Source organism: Dipodomys spectabilis, unplaced genomic scaffold, assembly GCF_019054845.1.
Source record: "Dipodomys spectabilis isolate Male_0828 unplaced genomic scaffold, ASM1905484v1 ptg000006l, whole genome shotgun sequence".
Classification (NCBI taxonomy): domain Eukaryota; kingdom Metazoa; phylum Chordata; class Mammalia; order Rodentia; family Heteromyidae; genus Dipodomys; species Dipodomys spectabilis.
Window position 1 is genome coordinate 12,921,895 of NW_024870683.1, and position 15,738 is coordinate 12,937,632.

General features: G+C 38.1%; 1 protein-coding gene across 2 annotated transcripts in view; it reads left to right on the plus strand.

The window, feature by feature from the left end:
* Positions 1-15,738, plus strand: part of Plppr1 (phospholipid phosphatase related 1) — a 113,069-nt gene that overhangs the window by 74,887 nt on the left and 22,444 nt on the right. For both annotated transcript variants that reach the window (XM_042696279.1, XM_042696271.1), the window contains exon 4: positions 7,571-7,703. In XM_042696279.1, the coding sequence (XP_042552213.1) occupies positions 7,571-7,703 (133 nt within the window). The remainder of the gene's footprint in view (positions 1-7,570; positions 7,704-15,738) is intronic.

Sequence of the window (15,738 nt, forward strand, 5' to 3'; positions counted from 1 at the left end):
GGTATGACTTGAGAGATAGAGCACCAACTATAAGCATTGTTTTTAATATACTTGTACTGTGTGATTCTTTCTGTTTCTTTTGTATGTTCTTCACACCCCCCTCCCCCCCCCCATACAACCCCTGTTTTCACTGTATTTGATTCCGATGCCCTGCATCTTGTATATACATTTTTCTAATTTGGGGAGGGGAAGAGGAATAACAAAATGCTGAAATAGGGATACCGGATGACCCATTGTAACAATGAGATGTACAAGACAATATGTTGAGAATGAACTTTACAGCTGTGGGGGGGGGGGGGAAGTTGGGGAGGTGGGGAGGGAAGGGATGGTAGGGGAAAAACAAAGGAGGGGGTAACAATGCTCAATAGGAAGTACACTCATTACCTTACTCATGTAACTGTAACCCCTTTGTATAGTATCTGTACAATAAAAAATACATATTAAATAAAAATACATATTAAAAAAATAAAAAGGCATGTGAGAGCACAATTCAGAGTTTAAGCCCTAGTATCAGCGAGCTCATGCGCGCGTGTGTGCATGCATGCACGGGTACACACACTTACAGATTGATAGCTATATAGATAGATACATAGATACATGTCATATCATATAAGGACTCTGGGCATGGCACAATTTTAAGGTACCTGACTTGCAAATGTGAAGCTCTGAATTCAAACTCTAGTGTCACCAATAATAAATAAGTAAATAAATAAACAATAGATTTTTAAAAGACAACATAGAAAAATGATGTACTATGCTTCAGAGTTGTTTATGTATTTGCCATTAGTGTTTCCATATGTGAAATACAAGTATCAAAATACGACAGATGCTTTCACTACTTTGAGTATATTTACTATTATCTAAAGGTTATATGTTGCTCCTGGCATTAGCTGACATAGCAGGGAAACCAAAATACACCAATGGAATTCATTTGTGTTTCATTCATTGCCAGAGCTAGTTTGGCCTTGACCATTTGTCACTGGAGGACTCTCTGATTTGCCATGATTAATAGAATGTTTGCTAGCCAACAATCAGAAAGGCCCAAATAGGCAAGGCAGCCAGGAATGAACACATGGAGAGTCCCACATGTCCCAGCTGCTCTCTGGGTAGTGATAGATTGAGACAGAGTGGAGTGGCAGAGGTACAGATGGAGAAACCCTATCATTGCCAAAACCAGAGTCACAAATCTGCCACCATGGGCAAAATGGCATCCAATATGGGCTGACTTGACAGAAAGAAGAAAAGACCCTTTATCTTCATTCTCCAAGCAGAATCAGTATCTATTTGAGACTGTAGGACCCAAAATAGTATTCTATTTTCCTCATGGAAGATGGATGTTCATGAAGCTCACTCATTAGATATAAGAGCTGGATTGTTTTACTAGCCACCTTTGTGTCCATTGAAATGTCACTGAAAACCAGGAGTAGCTCTGTGCATTTTGATGATAAAATGAGACTCCTCCCTTGCTCTTTCCTCCTTCCCCTTGTTTCCTTCTTCCCCTTCCTTCCTTTTTTCTTCCTTCTTTCTTTCCTTGTTTCCTCCTTTTTCCCCTTCCTTCCTTTTTCCCTTTCTAATCTTCCTTTCTTCCTTTCTCCCAACACAACTTTGTTACTTATTTCTAGTGACATTTCTGGGCTTTTGATATAGTTCTAAGGCAAGCAGTGCTTATTTCTTTTCTTATTATCAGTTCTCATTTATTTGTCAGTTTGCATCCTGTCTCTCTGGTTTACTTCTTTTTTTCCTTGAACTCAGGGCCTAGGAGCCGTCTCTGAGCTCTTTTATTTAAGGCTACCACTTTGCTCTACCACTTTGAGCCACAGCTCTACTTCCAGTTTTTGAGTGTTTAATTGGAAATAAGAATCTCACGGAGTCTTTTCTGCCTGGGCTAGATTCAAACCCCAGTCCTCTCCTCTGAGCCCCCTGAGTAGCTAGGATTACAGGTGTGAGCTACTGGCACCCAGGCACTTTACTTTTTAATCATGTGTAATTTCATGATATTTCTAAAGTAAAAAATGGACTTTTTTTCTGCCTTACACAATCACTCAATGTAAGACATGTAGGATTTGTTCCACACACAACAAGCAACTCTATCTAGTACATGCCTATAGTTGAACTCAGTTATGACCCCCTCCACCTGGAGATAGCATCAGATATCATGAGTTGAGGACATAGTCTCCCAGTCTCACCAAATCTCAAACCACTCACCTGACTGATAATTCTGAGAGCTACAAGTCAGGATTCCCATGGTTCCCTTCAGGTCCAATCCATTTGCTAGGCCCACAGAAGCCAAGAGATGACTTGACTAATGGACAGTTATACAGATGACAGTCAGATGAAAATCAGGTATAGGTCACAGCATAAGGAAGGGAACCCAGAACTTCATGCCTTCCCTACCAGGTCACGCTCCAGGAACCTCCATACATTCAACAACACGAAAGCTCTTAGAACTCCATCTTTTGGGATTTCATGGCAGCTTCATCACATTGGTATAATTGATTATCGGTGATGAGCTCGACTTTCATCCCTCTCCCCTCTTCAAAGGTGGAGTGAAGATGGAAGGTACAATTCTCTAGTCATATGGTCGATGGCCCTGCAACCTCAGGCTCCCCAGGAACCTACCAGAGTCACCCCATGAGAATCCAAGGGGCTCTGATCACAATGGGCTGAGTAGCTCTGTTTTTGGAACTGGGGCCAGAGAGTAATATGAATATTGTAGAGAATGGCATCTGTTCATTTTCAGGTTCTCTTTATTAGTAAGACCTTTAAGCAATCAAACTTTTATTCATTCACTAAATGTTAATTAAGCCTACCACATGCCCGGCTCTGTTCTAGGCAATCTATAGAAAATCTATGTAGAAATAATTCTCCAAGCCTATCACAGTCAAATCAAGAGTGACATATATACCAACAGCACCTGCGATCTGTTGGGTAGAAGTCAGCATAGTGAGCTATGCAATGTGCTGTAAAAGCTACAGTACATTGGGTTGGGGGGGGGGTCCTCCGTTTTTCTGAGGAACGCTGACCAAGGCATCACCAAAAGTAATGACATTTCCCTGGATCTGAAAAAGATAAATAATAGAAATTTTTCTTCTTTGTAGTCTGGTTCACTAAACCATGTATCCTCTGAGGTCTTCATTAATCTAATAAGCTTAATTCACTCAACATTAAATAACTACTATGTACTCTATATTAGGCCAGGCTCTGAGGTATACCAGATAAAAATAGAAACACAAAGCAAGAGAGTAAAAATAAAAATACAACAACAGTCTGTAGAATCAGGGAAGGCTCCCTCCAGGGGAATACTCTTTCATCTGTCTGAGCATGCATATGTCTAACCCCATATGTTCATTAAGAAGAGCCCTGCAAAAACGCCTGTACATTAGGGATGAACAAAGCCCTTTGGCACTTATTTTGGCAGAGATATGTCTTGCAAAGAAACGGGCTACTTAAAGCTTTCCGTCTACATGGCAAAACATCAATTCACTGTTAATTGCAAGGAATATTAAGTGTAAAGCATTTCCAGCCCTGTCCAGCCATTTCTAGACATCTGCTTAACTGTCACCTCTTGAACTCTTCCTTCCTACTTCTTACCCCATTCTAACTTCCTTGCCTTTCTCTGTGCCAGCCCTGAACACCTATCCTGCCCACAGACTACCTGTGTCTGGCCTGTATCTTTGACTTTAGTAGGGCTCCAGGGTGAACTTCACCTGATAGACCTTGGGGATCATGTTTTCTGCTTATGCGCCCCATCTTTGTAGGGGCTGGAGCCGAACAGAGTCTTCCAATTTCACCCAAACCCTGTCACTTTTTTAAAGTATGATAAAGCTCTAAAGCAGGGTCTGTGGATTTAAAAGCTAAAGATCATTTTGTTCAGTAAAAAAAAATTATTCTGGCTAAGAAGTAGACATAACAAATTTACTGTTAGACCAAATACTACTGCTAAGGATCTTTATACATCGTTCTGTCAAAATTGTTAAATTAGCTTATTACCCTCACAGTCAACAGAGGCTGTAACTTTTATACCTTTTCTACCCTAAAGAGTTCTTTTTGGCTTCTCTCCCTTCCCTATTGGTTTCTCTAATGTCAACTTGGACCACCTGATCCAGATTGCAAGGCCACCTGATCCAGATTTAGAACGTCTGAAGGGACATCTTACGAATCAAGGAGCCCTTCAAGGGCCTTGATCTACTATAGGATTATCAGGGACCCAGTAGTCTGTAAGACAGCAAGGATATTTTACTACACAAAATTAAGGGACATTGGTTCTTTTCTACCCTTCTAAATAGAATTGAAAGGAAAGCATGACTTATTAAAGACCTAGTTACACCCAAAGTTCTTTGCAAGGGGTGGGATCATAAGTACAAATGTTAATAAGCTTTAACTGGAAGAGCTATAGTCTCTGAGGACAAACTGGCATTTTTCCACATGGTCAGATAATAACTACAGTACTAGTCCAGACCAAGTACTTCTGGAAGAGGAGATGCAAGGCTCTTCTGTAAATAAGGATGGTGTAATATAAATATATAACAAGCATCTTCTGGCAAAAATAGGGGGGTATTTGACATGAGTGATGAACATTGACTTGAGCAAACCTGGCTTTCCTAAAGGAGAAACCAGTTTCTGAGCACTTGGTCTTTGTAATGTATGTATGATATGATCTGGCTTTACTCTTTCTTTGGAGGAGGATGTACTGGAGTTTCAACTCAGGACATTGTGTCTTCTAAGCAGTGATCCCCCCACTTCAGCCATGTCTCCAGCCTTTTTGCTCTGATAAGTTTTGAGATACTAACATTTAGCCCAGGACTGCCTGGACAGCAGTCCTCCTGTTTATACTGCTTGTATTAGCTGAATTCACAGGCATACACCACGATACCCAGCTTTTCCTGTCAAGACTGGGCCCACAAACATTTTGCTCAGAGCTAGCTATAAATCATGATCTTCCTGATCTCTGTCTCCCAAACAGCTAGAACTACAGGCATGAACCACCACAACCAGTTCTTCCAAGTTCTTTATGTGTATATGCTCCTATAGATTATGTTCTCAGGTAGATGAAGTCTTTATTCATCTTGGAATCTGCCTTTCCAATAATCTGGCAAGGTGTGTGTGTGTGTGTGTGTGTGTGTGTGTGTGTGTGTGTGTGTGTGTGTGTGTGTGTGTGTGTGTGTTGGTACTGGGGATTGGGAACTGTCTATCCCTGAGAGCTTTTTCTTGTTGTTGTTGCTCAAAACTAGCGCTCTACCACTTTGAGCTACCAATCTACTTCCCGCTTTTTGGTGTGTGTGTGTGTGTGTGTGTGTGTGTGTGTGTGTGTGTGTTGGTACTGGGGATTGGGAACTGTCTATCCCTGAGAGCTTTTTCTTGTTGTTGTTGCTCAAAACTAGCGCTCTACCACTTTGAGCTACCAATCTACTTCCCGCTTTTTGGTGTGTGTGTGTGTGTGTGTGTGTGTGTGTGTGTGTGTGTGTGTGTGTAGGTGGAGATAAGCGTCATATTGACTTGTGTGCCCCAGCTGGCTTTGAACTGCTCTCCTCAAATTGCAGCCTCCTGCGTAGCTAAAATTACAAACATGAGCCACCAGCAAAGTGCTTTTTTATAATACCATGACAATAGTAATAATGATAATAATGACCATGTTGACACTGTTGTTATTGATTTGACAACAATAACAACTTCATCTCCTTTTATAGTACATGTTTGCTGTCACTGTTCCAAAAAATTCTCATATATGTATATATATGTGTGTACGTATTAAACAATTCATATTTATGTGGGTATATGTGCATATATGTATGTGCATGATTAAACTTATAATTACTGCTATCCTTATATCATAGATAAAACAACATAGATAAAGCCCAAAATGGTTAAATAGTGAGAAAGTAAGTTAAGACTCATTAGAACCAATTTTGAATCCTGGAAAAGCTGTCTTCAGTTCTTTTTCTTGACCATTACACTTGAGCACAACAGTGACTCAATGAAAATATTTGAAGTACACTTGGTATCAAGGACACCTGGAGCCAATAGGTTAAGTGCAATATACTTTACCCACTGAAAGATTCATGTAATTGTAAAGTATGAGATACAGATGCAGTGAAAACACAACCATTGGCCTCATTCCAGAGCTGCCTCAGGTACCATCTGTCTGCATGTGACCAACTTCCTGACACCTGTGTTTCCTTGCCCATAAAGGGAAGGAAAAAAGAACACTTATAAATGACTAGCCATATGTTTTTCAAAGTATTATCATCTTCATCCATTCAAACAGATGTTCCATGATAACAAGTGGAATGTAAGGTATGGGAATTCTTAAAACATTGATCATTTATTTCTTAAAATCACAGGCCTATGAATAACAAAGGAAAGCGTAGTCTTCTTAAAAATGTTTACATTAAGGTTGAAATGATTAAAAATAGCATATAATGTGGGAAGTTTGAAACCCACTCCCAGTTCTATCTTGTCCCATCTATATGCTTTTGAGGACATTCATTGACTCCTTTCCAGAAAAACAAGAGTAATGATCCATCTCTAAATGAGGGATCTTGTGAGCCTGTTGTTGTGCTAAAATACCTGGTACTGAGGTTTCAATAGATGCTGGGAATCAACTTTTTATTCTCTATTGATGGGACTCAGTCTTTAGGCATAGTAGTGTCAGGATTTGTTAAAAACCTATTTCATGGGGACTGGGAAGTTGGCTCAGTGGTAGAGCGCTTGCCTTGCATGCCTGAGGCCCTGGGTTCGATTCCTCAGTACCACATAAGCAAAAAGAAAAAAAGCCAGAAGTGGCGCTGTGGCTCAAGTGGTAGAGTGCTAGCCTTGAGCTGAAGAGCTGAGGGACAGCGCCCAGGCCCAGAGTTCCGGCCCCACAACCGGACCCAAAAAAAAAAAAAAAAAAAACCTATCTCAGGCCAATTCATTGTTTTAAATGGGATCACTCTACTAGATTGTATAATAATAATTTAAAAATTAAGGTGAGATATAGACTGTGCTATCAAGGAACTTGCAATCCATGAAAGGACATGATGATTTAAACAGTGTGTTAATTAGCTCAAAGAAACAAGAGATAAGTGCCCAGTAAGTGCCGTGGGCAATCAACCATTTCAGTGTAGGAGAAAGGTACCACAGTAAATACAATCAAATAAGGACTTACAATGCAAACAATGATAATTTTTTCCACATAGTAAATAAAAATTTATTGTGATAGGATGTTTAGATATAATGTCTTCTTAGATTCATTGGCTGTCTGAACTGTAATGCAGATGTTAAGTTTCAAAAATTCAGTTCTATCATGAGCTTTATCATAAATTCAGTTACAATTTGTTGCTTCAATTTATATTTTGTATGACAGTTGAATTTAGTGTCATGCCCTGAACTCTATCTACTATGGTCAATTTGCTTTCTCTAATTTTTTCTGAAGAATTAAATACAGATTAGTATCTTAACTCCTCTTATCTCCAACATCATATCTTTACAAAGGACTCAATTCTCAGAAATTTTGTTTGAAAAAATACACACATATCTTCTTAATTCAACAACTCTCCAGCTTGACATTTCTTAAACATTCCTCCCCCAGATTTTTATTGGCGAGCTATCCATGTATTTCATAAAGTCAACGAGGGAATCCCTGCTTGCTGAGGAGAAAACAATTCTAACTGGAGAATGCTGTTACCTGAACCCATTATTACGAAGGATCATCAGATTCATAGGTGAGTTCCAGAACCCGTTATAAGTTTACCCCATTCTAGTGCCAAGTCTGACCCTTGAAGTAAAGATTTCTAATGTTCTTAACATAACCTGCAGAGCCCTTCATGAACTCAAACACAAAAGGACCCTCAAAAGATTATAGGATTCTTTGACTCAGACTCTGTTCATATGTTGTTCCTGCCTAGAACATCACATTGCTACTCTCTTACCAGAAAAGCTATCCAAAATTCTACTCACTCTACTCATTCTTCAGAGTGTTAATAAAACATTACCTGTGTGCCCATCCAGGCAACTAGCTAATCTTGTCTTCTAAGCCCACACTGCATCTTTTACAGGCATTTACTCTATTAATGCTACACCTAATGATTTGTGATTTGGGGAAAGCAAAGATTGTATCTTGATGGTCACATCAACAGCTTGATGAACAGGACCTGGCATATAGATTTTTCAATGTGAGGGATAGTAGGGCTGTTTTTTGGTTTTGTTTTGTTTTTGGATGAGTATATAGCAAACACAGTTAAATCACACACACACACACACACACACACACACACACACACACACACACACACACACACATATACAAACATACATACATACATACATATGACTAACACTAGTTACAGAAATTTTGATTCTTCAATATTCATTTGCCTCATCTTAAATTACCTTTATTAGCATTCTTTGGCTTAGTTCTAGGATATTGAAGTATATACAAAGAAGGCAGTTTCTGAGAGAAAGTCTGAGAAGTATATTCTAATATTATGTTGTAGGATTGGAGGTAGAGAAGTGGCAATGGTTCTGTTTGTCTTGAGAAAGATGACTTAATATTGCTCAGTATCTACAGGGGTGTCCTTTTCAGAAGATGAAGAAAATGTACTACTTGGAATCAAGATATTTTAAATGTTTCCTTTGACAAAAATTAAAGTAAAATAAGGTAGTAATAAAAATGAATTAGGAACATTATTGCAAAGAGCTTAATTGTCTTTTATTCTAGCCCAATAGTCACCAAAATACATACAATTGCCTTTGGAAAGCGACAGTTATTTTAGATAACTATTCTAATTAAGCTGAAATGACACAACTTTTCTCTTGCACTTTATATAATTATTCTAAAATCCATTATAAATATTATTCCCTAGAAACCATTATAAATATTATTTCCCAACTAATCAGATTCACATTGCAAAAAAAGATAGTGGATTTACTATATATTGTTAATACTGCTTTATAGCCAACAGTGAGGAAAAAAATGGGATTCTGGTAAGAGTTCATATTCCCTTCCTGAATTACAACTTGGCAGCATATTTTAGTTGTGTCAAAAATATTTTTTCCTACTTTAAGGTAAGAAAAACAATGAAACATACTTCCCTTAATGTATACAAGGAAATTTGATGATACTGGTATGGGAAGGAAGATGGGTGAGAAAGGAGAATGATAGAGGGGTGATTATAATAAAGAATCATCCCTTACATAAATGGAGTAGTTAAAATGGACCCCCCCATACAACTAATTGATGACAATAAAAACAATGTTCTTTTAAACTCAAAATTCACTTCAAATAATGATCCTAAGGAAGCAGAGATAGAGAGTAATTTTATAGGCTAAAACTATTTTGTCATAATAAAAGTGATAAATATCTAACAAAATCCTTTTTAAATAATGCTATCAACAAAAGTTGGAATCTAAAAAATAATATTAAGATTGTCTATGGTATGTTATGTGAAAAAGTAGAAACTTGTCTATATAAATATAAAAATGATACAGCCAGGGCTGGGAAGGTGGCTCAGTGGTAGAGCGCTTGCCTTGCACGCATGAGGCCCTGGGTTCGATTCCTCAGCACCACATAAGCAAAAAGAAAAAAGACGGAAGTGGCACTGTGGCTCAGGTGGTAGAGCGCTAGCCTTGAGCTGAAGAGCTGAGGGACAGCGCCCAGGCCCAGAGTTCAGGCCCCACGACCGGACCTCTCCCCCTCCACCCCCCCCAAAAAAGATACAGCTAGTGTATAGTGGTGACAGCATTCAGGAAGCTAAGGCAAGAGGATTGTGAGTTGACTGCCTAGCAACATTCTATCTCATGTGTGTGTGTGTGTGTGTGTGTGTGTGTGTGTGTTGTGTGTGTGTGTGTGTGTGTGTGTGTGTGTGTGTGTGTACACAAAAGTTTTGGTTTTCAGTTAACATTGAAAGCTATCTGATGTCACTTTAGTTATTGACTAATGTATGAATGATTTTGTTTTGCTTTCATATTGTCTTGTAATTTCCATTTGTTTAATCATGAATGTGTATAATTGTCTAAACAAAGTATGTGTGACAAAATAATGATTATTGATCAACTAGAGGGGTTTCAAAATAGAGAGGAGAGGTGAAAATGCCCCCCCCCCCAGCTCTCTCTTGTTTTCTCTAGAGTTCATTAGCTAGCCCTGATCCAGGTCAAAGACCCAAATCAAATTTTAAATGAGAAAATGGGAAGGGAAAACGTTTAAATTAAACTATCTCCTCCAGCAAATGCTAATATTTACTGACCTTGATGGAAGAGGTTGAATTCCAACAATAAAATTTTCTCCAATTTTCTTTTCACATTAGGGAAAGCATGACTGGTCTTGTAGGTCTTAAATATAATCCTTCTTAGCTGAACTCATCTACCCTTTTCTAAACCATGGTATATTTTCTGAGGTGGTATTTACAGGATATATGGGAGAGGAGAAAAGATTGAACTATCAAATTTTACCACATTTTGTACAAATAAAGGTAAGCAAATTAACAAGTTTTTGGACCTCTCCTTTTCCTAATTTCCCCCATCTATATTCCTTTCCCTTCCATAATGCTGCCTCCCATTGTTTGGCAACAGCAATCCACATATTTACATTCCAGGAAGATAAACCCATGGCATAACATTGTTCGCAACAAAGACATAAAGAAGCCACCTTTTCCTAATTACATATATATATATATATACACATACATACATATACATATATATGATATATTAGATTCCATTAAATTCTACTCATTCAGTTGAGCACTGGTGTCATTTACCTTTAACCCTAATTTCTTAGGAGGTTGAGATCTGGGGATCATGGTTCAGAGCTAACCCAGGCAAGAAAGTCATTGAGACTCTTATCTCTGATACACCAACAAAAAGTAAAAAATGGAGCCATGGCCCAAAAGGTAGAGTTCCAGTCTTGAGAAAAAAAACTAAGGGACAGCACACAATTCAGACACACATGCATGTACACACACACACACACACACACACACACACACACACACACATTCATTCAAATCAGTAAACTATTCTTGTACGTATCAATTATGAATGATTATATTTGTACTTAATATTGAAAAGGTTTGGTTTGCATGCCATATGGAAGGCATACCAAATTGACTTTCCTTCTGAAATAGCTACTTTCTTTGGAGTCAATGAAAAAAAATGCTGATGCAAACATGACAAGATTAAACTGCCTATTAACAGTTAAAATAGCCTCTAAGACAGAAGCTACTTATTATAGTCTTTTCATTTTTATTTTAATAATATTTGTATTATCTTTAAGTAATCGTACAAAAGGATCACCATTCAACAAATCAGTTTTTGAGTACAATGCCTCTTGATTGATATCCCCACTTTCCTCATTCTCCCCCATCCCTCCCAACCTAACCCCTCCCCTCAATTTTTCTAGTTTCACTGGGTACACATTGAATAGTATGACTACATTTTTCTCCCTTCCTTTCTTCATTTGTCTAACCTCCTCTGTTTGACCCCCCTCCCCTGACATACACAACCTTCAAGTGCCAGTTTTCTGATATCTGTGTGGTTTGACTATAAGTTATTCATTACTTCTAATGGATCTGTTTAAGTGGTTTGAATCCTGTTAGCTCAATTTGGTACACTGATGTTATCTAGGAATGCATGCATTTCTGCCAGTTTGTTAGATATGAGTTTCACTCATATCTGTTGTGATGTCCCATTTTCCTCTCTGATGTTATTTATTTGGATGATTTTTTCTTTTTCTTTGGCCAGGTTTGCTAAGGGCTTATCCAATTTGTCTTTTTATAGTTCAAAAAACCAACATTTTATTTTCTTGATTTTTGTATAGTTCTTTTAGTTTCTAATTCATTTGTTTCTGATCTATTCTTTATTATTTCTTTTTGTCTACTGGATTTAGATTTTACTTGTTTAGGTGCATCATTAGAGTACTAATTGATATTTCCCTAATTTGTTTATGTAGATGCCCATAGATAAACAACTTACAGTTATAGTTATATAACTTTTAGTTACAGCTATAACTTATAGCTACCTTAGCTGTGTCCCACAGGTTCTAGTACATTATGTATTTGTTTACACTGGATTCTAGGAACTTTTGGATTTCCCTTCCTATCTCCTCAATGACCCCTGATCAGTCAGTAATGTGTTGTTCCACTCTCCATGAGTTTGAGTGTTTCCTGTGATATCTTTTGCTATTAAGCTCTAATTTTATTATGATCTGACAGGATACAAGGTAATTTCAATACTCTGAAATTTGCTGACTTGCTTTATGATGTATGCTTTTAGATCTATGGTCTATTTTGGAAAATATTTCATGCCTGCCAAGAAGAATGAAGAAGGAAAGAAAGAAAGAAAGAAAGAAAGAAAGAAAGAAAGAAAGAAAGAAAGAAAGAAAGAAAGAAAGAAAGAAAGAAAGAAAGAAAGAAAGAAAGAAAGAAAGAAAGAAAGACAAGGAAGGAAGGAAGGAAGGAAGGGAAGGAGGGAGGGAGGGAGGGAGGGAGGGAAATAAAGGAAAGAGAGCCAGACAGACAGAGAGACAGAGACAGACAGAGAGACAGAGACAGAGAGAGAAAGAAAGAGAGAGGGAGAGAGAGAGAGAGAGAGAGAGAGAGAGAGAGAGAGAGAGAGTGAGAGAGAAGAAAATCACAGGCTTGGCTCGGCAACGGTGGCCTAGCATTTCTGATAAGCCATGGATCAAGGCCAAGCCATTATTCTGCACATTGGTTAGGATTTTTGTTTCCTTTTTCTCATATTTCAGACATTAAGATTTAATATTTCTTGACTGACACTAAATCCTGACTACTTATAATTTGCCTGCTGTCTTCTCTTGAGCTGGATTTCCCTGTAGCTTTAATTGATCAGAGGAAGCTCTGACTTTTCCCTGTCACTACTTCACCACCTTCCAAGAATCCTCCGTTAAGGTCTTTTCATTGACTATCATATAAATATCTCATTATTGTTTCTAATGCTATTTCCAGTAAAAATTTAATTAAATACTAACCAAGACTATGCCATTTAGGTCAAGTCTAAGAATTAGATAGCACTGGACAGAATATCAAATGCCATAGTAAACAGTTAATTAATGTAACCCTAATTAATTGCCATAAATTAAATGTGATCTCAATGAAGCATGAATATTTCAAATGCAGCTTCAAAGGTCACGGTGTTTTACGGTTGTAAGAATTGATAGCTGGAGACAAGTTTAATGTCAACCTTTTTGAGAATTAATTCTTCTGAGTTTTCAAAGTCATTTAAATGTATTTTGTTTGAAAAAAATGACCTTTATTTGGTTTAATCAGTGTACTTGGGCTTTCATTTAGCTTTTATAATTGAAATATAGGCAAAGGACTAGTCGTGTTCATTCTATTTTCAACCAATAATTGATTGAGTATCTATAACATGTACTGAATCATTTGTGAAGACCGATTAGTCAACCAAATGGAGTAAAATTTTCACTCTCAGTTTATATTCTTGTAGAGAAAGCCAGATATTAAAGAAAATAAGTCAGTCATAGACCCTGTCGGATCACATGTGTTGTGGACAAATATAACTGAGGAAATGAAATAAGGAATCACTGTATTCTAAATGGAGAGGAAAGCTCCCATAGTATGAGCATGGTCTGGAGTCAACAGTGACGTGAATGAAAGAACAATTGAGACAGAAACAATCCCAGGGGATCAAATGTCCAGAAAACTGGGCCAACTTCATGTGTTCACTGAAGTTCAACTCCCTTAAGTCATCTAAAAGTAAGTCACATCCTCCAGGCATCCAACTTTGTTTCTGAATCCTAAGTCCAAACTGTAAAAGAAGAATGTCAAGAGAAAGGCAAGATAAACAGACAAAAGCAGATGGCGACATTTCTAGAATTGAACAGTAGTAACAAGAGTTGAATTTCAGGTGCACAGATCAGGTGGAAAGATTCAGGATGGAAAGTAGGGGGGCGGGTAATGGAACTCTAGTTATTAGACCCTATGAATTTGATACCAAGATGTTTAGTGCTTCCCAGTAGGGAAGTGGGGTATTTCCCCACTGTGCGTGGGATTCAAGAATCTAGGAGGAGGAAGGATACTGGCTCTGCAAGCCACAGCATAGCCATGGAGCAAATTCTACTTGGGTCTCAAGAGGTTGGGATGAAGTTGCTTTCAGATGCTCCCCTCCGTGCAGGAAATTTCCATTCTCTTTTAAATGTCATCCTCAGTGAACCATTTACACCTGAACAGACTCCAAAGCCAGAATTCTACAGGTTTCCCTAATTATTATAAGTACTGAGCTATTTGAGACTCTAGTGACCCTTTTCTGAAAGAACCTACTCATCACTCACATTTACAGGCTAGCCTCTTTGTTCAGATGAAAGGACTAACCAAGCAGATAACTGCTTTATCTAGCACTTTGAAGGTTAGCCAGTGTGAATTGTAACACTTCAGTGAAGTTAACTGAATAAAGTAGTGTTTGTTGCCCACAGAACTACACTGGACAGTTCTTTTTCTGCACAGGAGTGGCATATACACTGTGTATTTCAGGATATATAACAGCATCCTTGGCCTCTAATAAGCAGATACCTATACCATTCCCCGCCTTTGGTTGACATTTGGTGTCCCAAATGTCTACACACATTGACTACTTCATCCTGTCATGCTGAGGGTCCTCAGCTGAGAACTACTGCCACGGGCTTTAAGAACACAATTAAATTTTAAAGTCTTTTTCAAAGTTATTAACTATTTCACAACAAAATTGTACATACTGGGGTACAAAAACACTTTTCTGAACACCTGACATGGCTCCCAACATTGAGTAAAGGATAATTTCAAAGCTTTCTCTAATTTTTTTGAAAGCCAATGTGTGTTTGGGAATCTATTTAAATTACTATGGTAGGACATAACAAAACTTACTGCGAGATGCATTATGCAGAAGATAAGAGCATCAGATCCCAGATCCGTGTGTGCTGATTACCAGCAATGGTACTGGGAGGACTGGGAAGGAAAGTGTATGCTGGTGGGAATACTGGGTGATTTAGATCATCAGCTTCAGAACATTATAAACAAAGAATAAGACTTGAAGAATTCTGGAGGACCTCTGAAAAATTCAGATTTTAGGTTTGATGAGAATTAAACTTTCCTCTCCATGTTTAGTTTGCATCCATAACACGTTTTCTAGTCTTATCTATATTCACATTCTCCATTTGGAAAAGTTACTATCGCTTCTAGAAACCCTTCTTCTTCTTTATCCAACCAGCATTTGGATCCACCTTTTCTAAGCAGGATTAAGCAGCCACGAAGTGGAAAGTGGCAAGGGTGCTAGGTAAGTGTGGCTCATGCCTGTGATCCTAGCTACTCAGAAGGCTGAAATCTGAGAGTCAGAGTTCAAAGCCAGTCAGGGCAAGAAAATCAATAAGAACCTTATCTCCAATTAATTGGCAAAAAGCCACAAGTGGAGCTGTGACTCACGCGACGGTGCACCAGCCTTGAATGAAAAAGCTAAAGGCCAGCACTTAGGCTCTGAGTTCAAGCCCCCCGTACTGGCCCCCAAAAAGAAAAATAAGTTAGCAGGGTTGAGAAAAGAAGTAAACATTTAAGAAAACACAGAAGAGATGTATTACAAGAAGAAGAATGAAGAAGACATACTTATTGACTTAAAAATAACTATTCGACTGCCTTTTCATTTGTTATTTATTGTGTTTTAAGTGGTTTACCTTTTGTATTTCTTATGTAACTAATCTTCATCTTCATTTTCCATGATTAGTAGTCACAGCAATGACAAGTGCAGGGCATTTAAAGA